Consider the following 14,430-nt stretch of genomic DNA (forward strand, 5'->3'; position numbering starts at 1 on the left):
TGCAGACATGGTTCCGGAGAGGCACAGGATGTCAGGAGAATCTACCACTTCCCACCGGGCTCAAGGAGAGGTTTATCTTCAGACAACAAGACATTCAACTCCTTCATCTTCTTCCCTGATGGAGCCCTGGTTCTAAGTCATCATGCGTCTCTCCCACGCACGCTCCGGGGGCAGAGTCTCACCCTTCTTAGCCTGAAGAATCTCATCCTATGGTCCATGACGGTTCAGGAGTGAGCATGCGCCCCGATTCTGGTCAAGGAGACACAAGGCACGGTCTGCCAGGTGTCTGAAAAGGCCTCTCCCCTCTTAAGACAGAGACACAGAATGACTCACCCGTCTCCCAGATGCGGCGGTCTCCAGACAGGGCCCCTGGAGCGCCCATGGCCGTTAGCACGAGGGATCAAGAGGAGAACAAAGAATGTTCCAGAGAAGCAGACCAGTGGCATGGAGGACTGCACTGGAGCTCACTCTGCTCTCAGCTTTGTGCCATGGAACAGAATGTATTTCCTCGTGGCTTGAGGCAGCTGGGGGTCAAGGTTTGTCACATGCAGGGGAAAACCCCCAACGCCACAACCACCCAGCCTCCCTCTCCACGATCGGGCTGAAAAGCCATCCTTGCCAGGCTGGGGATTGAACCCCTGTTTCCCACCTGCCAATCGTCACCCTAGTAATAAATCCTGGAAATTTCAGGATCTGATCTAGGAGGATGGTGGGGGCGTGGATGACCTTCAGTGGAGAGTGACAGGAAATGGGACCCTTCCTCCTTCTAATCTATAGTTTTCTGACGATTTCATGAGGCTCAGGATGCTTGAGCCATAGCCTCCTGCTGCCGTTAGGAGGAAGAATTTTTTTAATCAAATAGTCTATCATGCTCACAGCACACATTTCCTGGAACAAAGTCCTCTCAGAGGCCAAGAAAAATCAAGGCCATTCTTTTTTTTAGGCGTCCACTATATTAAAAATGAGGAAGCAATTCCAGTACAAGTTTCTAGATACTGGGGTACAGTTTACATCTTGCAAATAAACATCTCACATGTCTCCCGCTGCCACGTGAGTGCACGCAAAATGCACTAGAAAAGGATCTGGTTCCAGGAAATGAATGTGAAGTTGTGGTTTGAACTTCTTCCTTTTCTAAGTCCTTTAAATTTTTTTTTCCTTAGTAGGCTCTATGCCCATCGTGGGCTTGAACTCATAACCCCTTGATCAAGAGCCACGTGTTCCATCGACTGAGCCAGTCAGGTGCCCCCTAACTTCAGCTTTTTTAAAACTTACTTACCTTTTCACACTCCATTTTTCCCATCAGCCTCTGTCACACAGGCTTCAGTTCCCACCAAATCTAACTTGGCTTGTGAGCCTTGAGGTACCAGACGCAAGCGGCAGAGGATTAAGGGTAGCGAGGCCATTCAGACAGCCAGGAACAGAGTATAACTTCCAGCAACGTACGCCAGCAATGAGCTGAGGACCCTGGAAACTCACAGGATCCTGGCTCTGGACGGCTACCCAGCTCTGGGAAAGGCTTGTACCGGGGTTCTTTCGCCTAGAAAACTTGAGACACAGGCTATCTTTGCCCCTCTTCAGTGAAGAAAGCGGACTGGGCTTTGTCACTCGCTGCGTTTACCATCCCTCTTCTGAAGCAGGAGAGAGAGCATTGTGCTTACAAAGCCCGCCCCGTCCTGACGTCCGTGTGGACTCCATTGATTTTACCCTTGTGCCTCAGTTTCCTTAACTTTCAGATGGGAATAGTAATTGGGTTTCATGAGAATTAAGTGCTGAAGCCAGGAAGCCTTGCCTTCGAGAGCGCTTTGGCTGAGGAAAATAAAGACTCCGGGCCAGGAACCCGCTAATAGTGGGCTTCGCTTTGTTCTCTCTCCTCAAGTTAACGAACGGAGGCCAACAACATTCATGACTCCGGCTTCTGCAGGAAGCAGGGAGTGGAGGACAAAAACAATAATAAATGGCTTTGCCTGTCTAGCCTCTTTTTCAGAATCAGAGAGGGAACAAAATGACCAGTAATTATCATTTAAACTGCTGTTTTATCCTGTATCAATCAGGGCTATTCATTCTGGGCACTCTCAGACCCTCGGGCTGAAACCACAGTAAATCAGGGTCACGGCCAGTGTGCACTTAGAAGGCCAGCCTTCAACTCCGTAGGTGTTAATGACCGCTGCTGCACATCCATGGCGAGTTTCCATGAAAAGAGCCATCAGAGATCTTCATCTAGGAACGGACGGTTCTACGCGGGGCCTATTACCTTGTTTTTGAATATTCTGCAGTCGACGGGACCACAGCTGTAAACAACTCTTCGCTCTCATTGCTCCGTGAAGTTAATTTGCACTGTGTCAGCACCGTGGGCTTTTTGCATATGTTCAGGACAAGCTGATATGAGCAGGCCTGGAATGAATAATGTTTCGTAAAATCAATAAACCCTATTATTAGTCACTAAGGGGGCTGATTTTATGTCTATAAAAGTAAAACAATTAGAAGCGCATTAATGGCAGATTCATCATAGTAATATAATGGAGCCAAGTAGGCCTGTCTTTTGGGAATCTTTAATTTACCATTCGGTACTGACTATGTACTCATCCAGAGAACCCGCACACATAATATAAACAGACCCTGGCCTTTGGCAATTCGTGTTGTCATAAGCAAAGACGACACTGTAACAGTTCAGGGGAAGAAACAAAACTTCGTTTAGTGATTAATGTAAACCAGTCATGAATAATGTTCCCCTAAAAGCCTAGGGGGAGAGACTATTCAAATTGCATTGTGCTTTTGGTCACAAATTTCTCTGCGTTTATCACCACTCCTGTTTATTACAGTAGCAGACCTAAGCATGGTCGGCTGTACCTATTTATACTCTCTTTAGGCATCTAACTAGCAGTGATGAAAAGGCTGGCTGTGTATATAGTAGGCACACACCCAGTCATTTTGCAGCTGAAAGGGAAGACCGGCTCTCATGTAATTTAAACAAAAAATTTTTTTTAACATTTATTTATTTTTGAGAGACAGAGCATGAGCCAGGGAGGGGCAGAGAGAGGAGACAACAGAATCCGAAGCAGGCTCCAGCTCTGAGCCGTCAGCCCAGAGCCCGATGTGGGGCTCGAACTCACAAAGCGCCAGATCGTGACCTGAGCTGAAGTTGGACGCTCAACCGACCGAGCCACCCAGGCGCCCCTCATATAATTTTTTTTAAAGTAATTATTACTGAAAATAGGAAGGTCATCAGGAATCTGTAGCATCACCCCGGCACCATAAAGAACACGATAATTGAGCGGAAGATGTACGCTGACCTTAGTTTGCCACTGCGTTGGGAACAACCGAATTGTTTGGTCTGTTCCGGAACTACAGTACCATGTAGGCCATCAACAGACATACTTTAAACCATGTTCGGAACAGAGGAAACATGCTTGTTTAAGTGGCATACGAAAAATTACATCAGCTCTTCATGGACACCTCAAGATGTGGTCTACAAACTGAAAAAAGTTTGATTTAAAAACGTGATTAAAAAAATGATGGAAGATTCGTGAAATTCTCTTAGGAGTAGGAAGAAAAAACCCACCACAATGATTTGTATCAATAGTCACACGGATGGAATTCAAAAGAAGACCAAAGTGAAAATTCAAAGCAAAATATGCTTCTACAGAAACCTAGTAAGAACACAGGCTAGACCTGGAAGGCACCTGGCAAGGGTAACGCTTTCAGGTGATTTTCCGCAAGTGGAGCAAACATGTTGATTGCACAGAAATCTACCCAGTTGTGATGCCAAGGCCCCTAAGGAGGACAGCTAACTAAATCAGACACCAAAACAAAGTCCGTCAACTTAAAAAAGAACTTTTTAGAGAACACCAAGTGGGAGAAGTGTCATTAGCAATTAGGTTAAAATTAAAAACTTAACAGAGGCAAAGAAGCACCGAGACCAACCAGTCCGAACACAGGAAGCACACCCCCACTGCAGTGTTTCCTCGTGGCTGCGATGCTCCCTAACCACCCCCATCCCCAGATGTGTGCAGGGATCACTTCTCATCTCCCGTAGTGAGGCTTCCCTGACCGCTCTATCTACACTCGCGGACTTGCCCATGTATTCGCCCAATGCCCACTCTCCTGCTTTCTGTCCGTAGTGTTTATCAACCGTGTAACACACTCTGCCTATTACATAGATATTTTGTGATACTTAAGACACCTAAAGTGCTAATTCTGTGAATACAGGAATTTCTATCTGCTTTGCTCATGGCCGTATTCCAGGGCCTACACCGTGTCTGGGATATAAAAGTCGGTGCTCGGTGAGTGCTTCTTGGAAGAGAGGGACGATGGGATGGGGGGCAAGAAGAAGGAAGGAAGGAAGTAGTTAATTCTGTACATTTGGCATAAAATACACTCGTGAAACAACTTAATGGCGAGTCAAATAAATGGCTAGCTGACTTTTTACGCACCTCACCTACTGTCTACACAGCGCAAGACTGACAACTTTGCAATATCAGCCCGTATCGCAGAAACCTAGATCTACCTATCTGTAGTGATATTATGCCCCATGTTCAGAGAAAAGACCCAGGGAATTTGGACATGCCCTCTGAATTAAACACACCACTAGGATGCTATACCCATGCATCATACGTGATGATGCTAAGAAAACTTAGCATGTGTGTACTTTATGAGTTGAACATTCAAAATATTAAGAAGCCTTCCCTTGAAAATTAGAATCACGATCAGCCAACTAGAAAGAACACGAGACAGACAAGAAGCCGTTATAAAAAAAAAAACCTTTTTAATTCTGATTGCCAAATTATTTAAGGCAGGTATAAAAAAGGAAAGCATTCAATATACATTTTACATAAAATAAACTAGATTACAGCATAAAACAAGTAACCAGGCAATAGCGTTAAAGTCTCTCTTCTAAAACTGGATAATTGTAAACATTAAAAAAAAAGTGGGGGAGGGGGACTGTAATAAGACTATTCAAGTAATAGAACAATCACAGATGTCTCTGGTACGCAGGCTATTGGGTTATTTGCCATTCAAGATTATCAAAAAAATGACACCTCATTATTCACAGATGCTCATTATTTCCCCATTTGTAATCTTTACATTATCTACAACACAGTTTTTGTGGTACTGGCAAACCCATGCCTTCCAAAAGTCTTTTTTTCCACAACACACAAGTACAAACAGCGACTACGGGAACATTTTACACGGATGTGTCTTAAACGGGAGCCACCAAATAGACATCTAAATTGTACCCAAGCGTCATCATCACAGCCAGACTTTCTGAGGGCCTTGCGGCGGCGGGAGGGGGGGCGGAATCTATGGAGGATATGCAAGGTTCAGGCACACGGATACGTCATTTATTTACAATCGAAAAGGAAAAGGAAAAGAAAGTAGGCAGCCTTTTGTGGCTAACACTTTTCAACATGACAAATACATTTTTTTTTTAAAATTTCCTTTACTGAGTGGTTTGCAACGTGGTAGCAGACCCTGTGTGTGCGAGCCTGGTTACTGATACAAAAAGTAAAGAATATATATATATATATATATGTATATATACATATATGTATACGTATATATATATAAAACAGAAGCTTAATTACAGCAACATTTGTTACTCTGTGATAAAATCTGTAATTTACAAAAATGAAATGACTGGTTCTTGCCTGCCATTAAAGGCATTTCAAATTAACACCATGGAACTGATGTCTGTATAAAAGCGCTTCCCCATGTGATCCAGTCACATGACAACGTACATTTCCAATCTTGTTATTCTCTGCAAAGGAAAAAAAGAAGACCTTAGTACAGGGTTCCACCCACACTGCACGCTGAAACCGTGAAAACCCCAAGCCGGATAGGCTTATCTTCATTCTACCCAATTCATGCAACATACACGAGGAAGCAAATGAACACGAGGGTTATGATCTATGCAGCAGAAAAATAAATTATTTTCCTTTCTGCCACAACTTGAGGGATAATTACAAATATCAAAGGACAAACATGACCTTTAGCATCTGAAAAGAAATGTCTCCCCTTGTGACTTTATTTTTAAACACGATAAAACAAAGGGAGTTGTGGCGAAGTGTTTCAGCAGGGCTGTGAGGATAACTAAGGGGCTTTCAACTGCTTAAAAAAAACAACAACAAAAACCACTGATCAGTTAATTACTAACCTATATTATAGCTAAAGAAATGAGAGTCCCGGATGCAAGCTGCACGGGAAGCAACCAGGACAGAAAAGCACAGTCGTTACAAAAATATAAAAAACCTAAGAGGCAAGCTTTTGGTCTAAAGAGCCTCTATTTAGCTTCCTCCCACCCATCAAGACGTCTCTATGTAGAAAAGTGTGTAAGGATATTTACCTTCTTTGTGCAGGAAACATTCCTGATGCAGATGCCTGGGCGGCCACCTGCTGAGAGGCAACGAGGGCTGCGGAGGTCAAGCCTAATGGGGAAAAAATGCAGGGTTTCTGTGATGTTCTGGAAAGATAAGAGCAGGCACAGGCGGTGTGTGTGTGCGTGTGTGCGTGTGTGCGTGTGTGTGTGTGTGAGTGAAGGGCTGCAGCAATCCGTCCTGTCCTAAACATACACATGAAAGGTTTCACACAGCAAGGACAGAGTCCACATCGCTTGGTCTAACCCCTATGTATCCATTTAGCCAATACTCTGTGGTTTTTCTTAATAGCTATTCAAAGAGAAGAGCGAACATTCCAGAGCATTCCATCTCTCCGACTCTGCATGGTACTAAGCGGTTGGCTCACATTCCTGAATAGGAAGCTCTGGAGAAATAATAGGTCCCCGGCAACAACAGGAATCAAAAGTCACAGTGAATTATAGAAGCAACACGCTATTTGCGTAGCATACAATACTTTCATGATAACTCTCATCCCTTTAGCATCTCCCCAGTGAACGAACACAACGCATCCCATAAGGAACACGGAATCGGTGAATCGAACTTAGAAACGGGCCTAACTTATACCCTGCAAGAGAAAGACAGCAGCCAGAGAATGGAACGGCTCCAGACGCACGAAGTTGCCTGACAGGACATTATGTTTTAATGCTACAGAAAACAACCCTGGAAAAATGAGAAAAAGCAAATGCAGAGCTAGGGAACATCATTCTTCTACGCCCTCCATGTTCTCTCTGAGCACCACTCGTTGACAGTGAGTAGTAACAAGAGCTAAATAAATAAAAACGACCCTGCCCACGTGTAGAGCACTTCCCACTTATGGAGGTTCCTTTAAACGTGTTATCTCGTACTCACCAGCAGAATGAGGGGCAACGTGGCAAGTGCCATGGACTGAAGGGGCTCCTCCAAAATCCCTATGCGGATGCCCTAACCTGTAATGTGACCATCTGAAGACAGGACGTAAACAATTAACGTCAAATGAGGTCATGAAGATGGTACACTGTTGCGACAGGATTAGCGTCCTTAGAAGAGACACCGGAAGGTAGCTCTTTCCCACGCTCTCCTCCCTCCACCCCCGGCCCTGCCCCCTGCACACAGAGAAAAGGTCACGCAAGCACAGAGCAAGATGGCAGCCACCAACACACATCCTGTCACAGCAGTCCGAGCTCCCTAAGACAGCAAGAACCCAGCAAGTGGAGCTCTGGGTAGAGATGGGGCCACCGGCCACCCCCGTGAGGTGCCGGGGCTAGACAAGTAGCGCAAGGTCAGCGAAAACACCACAAATCAAAGGCTATCTCCCATCGAGTCTATGGCTTTCTCAAAACGTTTCTCCATCTTTAAAGTCACAGCAATGAACAGCTGTGAGGAGCCCCTGAATTTGAGGGCATTAAAAGTGTTAAACCGGTCCCCATCAAATAATGACCGGCATCCTTCACAGAGCTAGAATAAACAATCCTAAAATTTGTATGGAACCACAAAAGAACAGCCAAAAGAATCCTGAAAAAGAGTGGTAGCCACAAAAACTAGAGGCATCACAATCCCGGACGTGAAGCTGTACTCATCAAGACAGTATGGTACTGGCACAAGAACAGACACTCGGTTCAACGGAACAGAACAGAGAACCCAGAAATGGACCCACACACATGGCCATCTTTGCCATAGCAGGAAAGAACATCCAATGGAAAAAAGAGAGTCTCTTTAGCAAGTGGGGTTGGAAAACTGGACAGTGACATGCAGAAAAATGAACCTGGACCACTTTCTAACACCACACACAAAAATAAATTCAAAATGGACAAAAGACCTAAATGTAAGGCAGGAAGCCATCAAAATCCCAGAGGAGAACAAAGGCAGCAACCTCTTTGACCGTGGCCGGAGTAACCTGTTACTAGAAATGTTGCCAGAGGCAAGCAAAACAAAAACAAAAATAAACTATAGGGACCTCATCAAGATAGAAAGCTTCTGCACAGCAAAGGAAACACAACTAAAAGGCAGCCTACAGCATAGGAGAAGATATTCGCAAATGACATACCTGAAAAAGGGTTAGCATGCAGTATCTCTAACAAACTTAGCAGACTCAACACCCAAAAACCAAACAACCCAGTTAAGAAATGGGCAGAAGGCATGAATAGACGCTTTTCGAAAGAAGACATCTAGATGGCTAAAAGACACATGAAAAAATGCTCAACGTCACTCATCATCAGGGAAATACAAATCAAAACCACAATGAGATACCACCGCACACCTGTCAGAATTACAACTCAGGAAACAACAGGTATGAGTGAGGATGCACGCAAACGGGAACGCTCCTGCTCTGCTGGCTGGAATGCAAACTGGTGCAGGCACTGTGGAAAACAGTGTGGAAGTTCCTGAAAAAGTTAAATTTGGTCCAGCAATTGCACTACTATGTATTTATCCAAAGGATACAAAATACAGATTTGGAGAAGCACACACACCCCAATGTTTACAGCAGCACTCTTAACAATAGCCAAACTGTGGAAAGAGCTCAAATGTCCATTGACTGAAGAATGGATAAAGAAGAAATGGTAGGTGTATGTGTGTATACACACACACACACACACACACACACACACACACACACCCTGGAATATTAATGAAATCTTGCCATTTGCAACTACATGGATGGAGTATATTATGCTAAGCAAAATTAGAGCAAGACAAATATATGACTTCACTCATACGTATATACACACATACACACACACATATATACGTGTGTGTATATAATGCATGTATACGTATACATACACACACACACATATATACGTGTGTGTATATATATGCATGTATACGTATACATACACACACACACATATACGTGTGTGTATATATATGCATCTATACGTATACATACACACACAATAGAGTATTAGTCAGTGATCAAAAAGAATGAAATCTCGCCATCCGCAACAACATGGATGGAGTATATTATGCTAAGCAAAATTAGAGCAAGACAAATATATGATTTCACTCCTACGTGGAATTTAAGAAACAAAACAGATGAACACATGGGAGGTAGGGAAGAGAAGACAAGCCGCAAGAGACTCATAATGACAGAGAACAAACTGAGGGTTGATGGAGGGAGATGGGTGGGAGGTAGGCGAGATGGGTGATGGGCATTAAGGACGGCACCTCTGAGGCACACTAGGTGGTTTATGTAAGTGATGGACCACTGAATTCTACTCCTGAAACCAATATCACACTAGATGTCAACTAACTGGAATTTAAATAAAAATTTGAAAAGAAAAGGTTAAACCTAATCGTCTCACTCCCCTTACTTCCGGAGTGAGGGTGCGGGTCGGGGGAGATCAACTTAAAAGGCCTGCAGAAACCTGTGTGATTTCACCAAAGCCTCTCAGTATTCCTCCCTTTTTTCCTACAATTTCCCTCCAGCAGCTGTCTGATCTTCTGATTGTTATATTCAGTGCCCCAGACACTGGCCACCACTCTCAGTCCGGCAGATAGCGGTAAGCCGCCGATAACATCAGCCAGTGACAATTATTAAGTGGGAGCCGTTTCCTGTCTCAGTAGGACACAAAGACACAGGGAATCGCCTCCATTGTGTCACTAGGAAATACTAGGAAATCAGGATTAAGAACTTATTCACTCCCTGGAGTTCGTGTTAACTCAAAGCTCGGTATATTTATTTTAAGACATGAAAGGTACTTTGGGCCAACAGTTTTCCAAAGCGGAATGAACAGCATGAGAACGACAGGACGGCTGACCTTGAAAAGGGTCATATTGACCAGGGATGAGCGGGTAACCCATGCCCACGTGGGTGTGGTGGTGCGTGTGCAGGTGCCGCTGGCCGAACGGCGAGTGGCGGTCCCTCTCCCGTTCTGCCTCGCGCTCCCGCTCTGCGGTCGCCTTTTCCGCGGGCTGCAACAGAAAACAGAGACGGGCCCCTCTCAATGCTCCGAAAAACCGACAGGAGTGCCCAACTTACCCTTCTGTCCTTTGAGCCATGTACGTTAATGATTCAGCAGCAAACACAGAGATCCTTAACGTTCCTTAATAACTGAAGAGAACCTCAAAAGGCACGCAGGAGCTCAGTTGGAATTAAGCCAAGCTAAAGAAACGCCCCACCTAAAAAGTTACCCAGGCGGCATCAGGGTTTGTCGCAAGTGATAAGAAATCAGAGGACTTTTTCTTTACAGTCACTCGTAACCGCAGGATTAGGATCTACCCGGGTTCTTCCCAGAGACATTTATACATGGGTCAAGGGGGTCGAAAAATGTAGTTGTGGAGACAGGAGTTGAGTTTTCTAATGACCCGTGTCTTCTGTTTACATTTTGTGGGGCGGTCTATCTCCTAATCCTCAATACACCTTATCTGTTTTAGTCCACTGAAAATACACAGCTCAACACGATAGGTCAATATCGCGTACAGGAAATCGTTGCCCTGTGTCTCTGGAAGCATTCCAGAATCTGGCAGCTTCTGAAGGCTCGACGAGGAGCTGCGGGTCTCCCCGATCACCGTTCAGGATGGCCTTTCCCATACGTGTCTGTCTGCCAGAACCCGGCCAACCTGAAGTGCTCGTGGTCATGCAAACAACCCCACAAATGTTTGCACTAGAAGGAGGGCTCACAGAAACAGATTCATAAATGCTCTTTCCCAGTCTACAGAGGCTCTGCTGGCCCGTCCACATCAAAGATCCTGCATCTTATTCCAAACTTCTCTTTTCTAGGCAAGAACCATCACATCCTTCTGTCTCTCTTCACAAGAGCCTTTAGGACGGGGAGTCGCCCTTTTTCTTGGGGGAGGGGAGGGTGCTGGAGTGGGAGCAAGGGCAGAGCCATCTTTCACAAAGACACTTGTCTCCCTTGCTTTGGGAGGTTACAGAGACAGGATAACAGGGTCGAGGTCAAAAGAGAGAGATGCAGCCGCCATCCCTTCCCCGCATGACTCGCCCGACATGCCAATGTATCAAAATATCAGGCATCAGAGATCCTTCACGCCGAAAGCCGGCTCCCATGAATTTAAATGTCCACCTAGCAAACGCCCTCCAGGGCAGTAAAGGTACACTGCATTTTGCGACAGGAAAGCTCGCCAGCGCCACGCACGCTCTGACAACGTTTTTCTCCCCTCGTGTGTGAAAGCATCTTACTTTTGAACATTCCATTCTTTAAGGTGAAGATAACACAGCATCGTGAAATCACAGCTGGGTTCGAAAACCATTTATATTTCAAGACCGTCTCCTGGCCTGTCCCCTCCTCTCCTCCCCAAAACACGGTGCTTTTAAGTTGCAACAAAAGGAGGCTTACGGCAGGAGACTTGCTGCGGTACTGGCTGGCGTGCTGCTGGAGCAAATCCAGCGCTTTCGATTCCGACGTCGTTTTCGTGTTGATGCTTGGGCTGGTATTGACTTTCTCTGCCTCCTCTCTCCCTGACATCTTCCCATAAACAGGATAATGAAAGCCTGGAGAGAGATAGGCCCCTGCAGATAAACAACAAATGCCACATCAAGTTACGGGCTACATCTTTTAAAAAGAAGAAGAAGAAGAAGAAGAAGAAGAAGAAGAAGAAAAAAAAAGACCATTCGGGTTACATGAATTTGGGCTAAGAGTCGGAGATCTTAAATTAGGGGATTACATTAAGCTTGGGCTACATCATCGTTAAAGTGCACGTAGGTTCTCCAACTTTCTTCTCCCAGTTAATTCATCCTGATGAACGGAGGTTTATAAACAGAATTGAGCTTACAGCCATTTCATACATTTACGCGTCCGCTTAAGTGAAAGGAATAGTAACTATAATGACTATGACAGTAGGCGCTTAGAATATTTTCAGAGGCAATAAAGTATCTGTGAGTCTAACAGCTAGACTAGACCACCAGAGTCTATGGAAACTAGAGCTGGGAACTCTTGACGTTTTCTCTACAGCAAAACAAAACAAACTGAGATCGGTCAGTTTCATCTTGGGAACTTCTAAGGAGCATAAAAACAAGCTAAACCTAGGTGACAACTAAAGCATCTATTTTATCCCGAGCTTTGCAATAACTAATAATTGAACGCAGCCTCTTCCCTCCAAGAGAGCGAGAACCCGTGACACGTACCAGGGTAACTGTGCATTAGGACAGGAGAAACAGCCCGGTATGCAGGGTGGCTGGGGTCATACATCTGTGGGTAAGGATAAGCATGCAAGTACTGTATGTAGGGCTGATGCTGACTCAGAGGCGAGGACACTGCCACTCTCGTTCCCCTAGAGTCCTTCCAGTTCACGGGCGTCTTCCGATCATCACTCTTGAGCTTGTTCTCCTCCGTGGATTGAGAATCGGGGCGCTTGGCCTCTTTGGGCTCCTCTTTAATGCTCGTTAATGACACGGGAAGGTTGGACACACCACTCTCCTTAGTGGGAGTCTTCCTGGGACTATCTTCTTTTAATTTCTTTTCCCTATCAAGCTCTTCTGACTTTTGCTGATCTAGGTATTTGGGCTGATATACATAATGATGCCAGGTCCTTGAATCTGGATCCTGATTTTAAAGGAAGGAAGGAAGGAAGGAAGGAAGGAAGGAAGGAAGGGAGGGAGGGAGGGAGGGAGGGAGGGAGGGAGGAAGAAAGGAAGGAAGGGTGAGAGGGAGGGAAGAAGGAAAGGAAAGGAGAAAGGAAAGGAAGAGAAAAGACTTGTTTTAAAATCTCAATTTTTAAGCATAACCCATTAATCACCATGACAGCATTATTACTCTTAATTCTAACACTAAGGGAACAGGTATTTATGTGCTTGCACTGTGCAAAGAGCCTTACCTCCCTCTCTCACAAAGTAGTAACATCTGAGGTAGGCATCATTATTAACAGCTTTTACACAAGACAAAAGCAAAGCTTTTAAAGCTCAAGGAACAGAGCTGCTGACCAGGGCGCAGCTGCGTTTCAAACTCAGGTCTGAGGGAACTCAGAGCTGGACCCTTCGTGGGATCTTTCAACCTTAAATAACACCCTCAGACATAATTTTATCTAACCTTCATTTTCCCTTCACTGTCTCACATACACAAAACAAATCTTAAGAAAAACTCCAGCCCAGGGGACACCTGGGTGGCTCAGTTGGTTAAGCGTCTAACTTGCGCTCGGGTCATGATCTCGTGGTTCGTGAGTTTGAGCCCCACGGCGGGCTCTGAGCTGTCAGCACTCCAGCAGCACTGGAGCCTGCTTCGGATCTCTCTCTCTCTCTCTCTCTGCCCCTCCCCTGCTCACACTCTGTCTCTCCCTCTTTCAAAAAATAAACAAACATTAAAAAATATATATATACACACACATATTTTTAAAACTTCAACTCAAGCCAGTGAATAGTAAATGTGAGTCACCACTGTATCGCTTAACATCATTTGCAGGGTGGGGGATGGTGAAAACTCTTGGTTTCCTAATATGTTTTCTTCACCTACAGCACCTGAGGCTTAATATAAAGGGCTCACATCTCCTGTGCAGACATCTTCATCAAAACAAAATTTCAAAAATTAATAGCACACATTGTAGCTTTTCTATTAGAAAACAACGACATCTATAACCGCCCCCCCCCACCACCACCACCAAATTGTAGGATTCAGAGGCAGCCCTGTGCAGCCACGGCCTGAACCAGGCCCCCAGAAGTGGGGGAAATGAGGAGCCCAAACGCCTCTGCGACCCTCATCCCATTCGTGACAAAAACCCCCTGGGTATTTAAGTCCCGAGAGAACATTCAACCTTGGGCCTAAGTCTCAATGTCGGGGCAGAAATGAGCAAGACAGGACTCTGGTGCTCTGATTCACCAGGGGAGAAAGCGTGGGAGTGGAGAGGGGGGTCGGGAGCCGGGAAACCCCAGAGTTAACTCTCACGGGAGTCCAGTGAGTCAGGACATGTGCTCGGAGACAGGAAGTGCTAGCACATGTGTGATTCACGGTGGCCGATTTTCAGGTGTCTGTACGGGGAAGCTCAGGCGGGCTGAGGAGGGGGTTCGGGACAATTACAGGGGGCCCACGCACCCAGACACCTCCCCCCCCCCCGTTCTCCTCACGGGCGACAGGCATGGAGCCCAGCTTTGGGGCTCTTAACACCAAGG

At 45.5% G+C, this 14,430-nt stretch overlaps 1 protein-coding gene across 3 annotated transcripts in view; it reads right to left on the reverse strand.

Moving 5' to 3' along the window:
• Nucleotides 1-4,747: 4,747 nt before the first annotated feature.
• ZNF608 (zinc finger protein 608) overlaps nt 4,748-14,430 on the reverse strand; it is a 116,581-nt gene continuing 106,898 nt past the window's right edge. For 2 of the 3 annotated variants that reach the window (XM_039256904.1, XM_039256905.1), the window contains exons 6-10: nt 12,457-12,874; nt 11,669-11,841; nt 10,130-10,283; nt 6,341-6,422; nt 4,748-5,755 (exon numbers count right to left, since the gene is read on the reverse strand). In XM_039256904.1, coding sequence (XP_039112835.1) covers nt 5,749-5,755; nt 6,341-6,422; nt 10,130-10,283; nt 11,669-11,841; nt 12,457-12,874 — 834 coding nt within the window. In that variant the 3' untranslated portion in view covers nt 4,748-5,748. Of the gene's footprint in view, nt 5,756-6,336; nt 6,423-10,129; nt 10,284-11,668; nt 11,842-12,456; nt 12,875-14,430 lie in introns of those variants that run through there. The other variant, XM_039256906.1, reaches the window with a different exon arrangement.

Source organism: Hyaena hyaena, unplaced genomic scaffold, assembly GCF_003009895.1.
Source record: "Hyaena hyaena isolate Hyena2069 unplaced genomic scaffold, ASM300989v1 scaffold_593, whole genome shotgun sequence".
Lineage (NCBI taxonomy): Eukaryota > Metazoa > Chordata > Mammalia > Carnivora > Hyaenidae > Hyaena > Hyaena hyaena.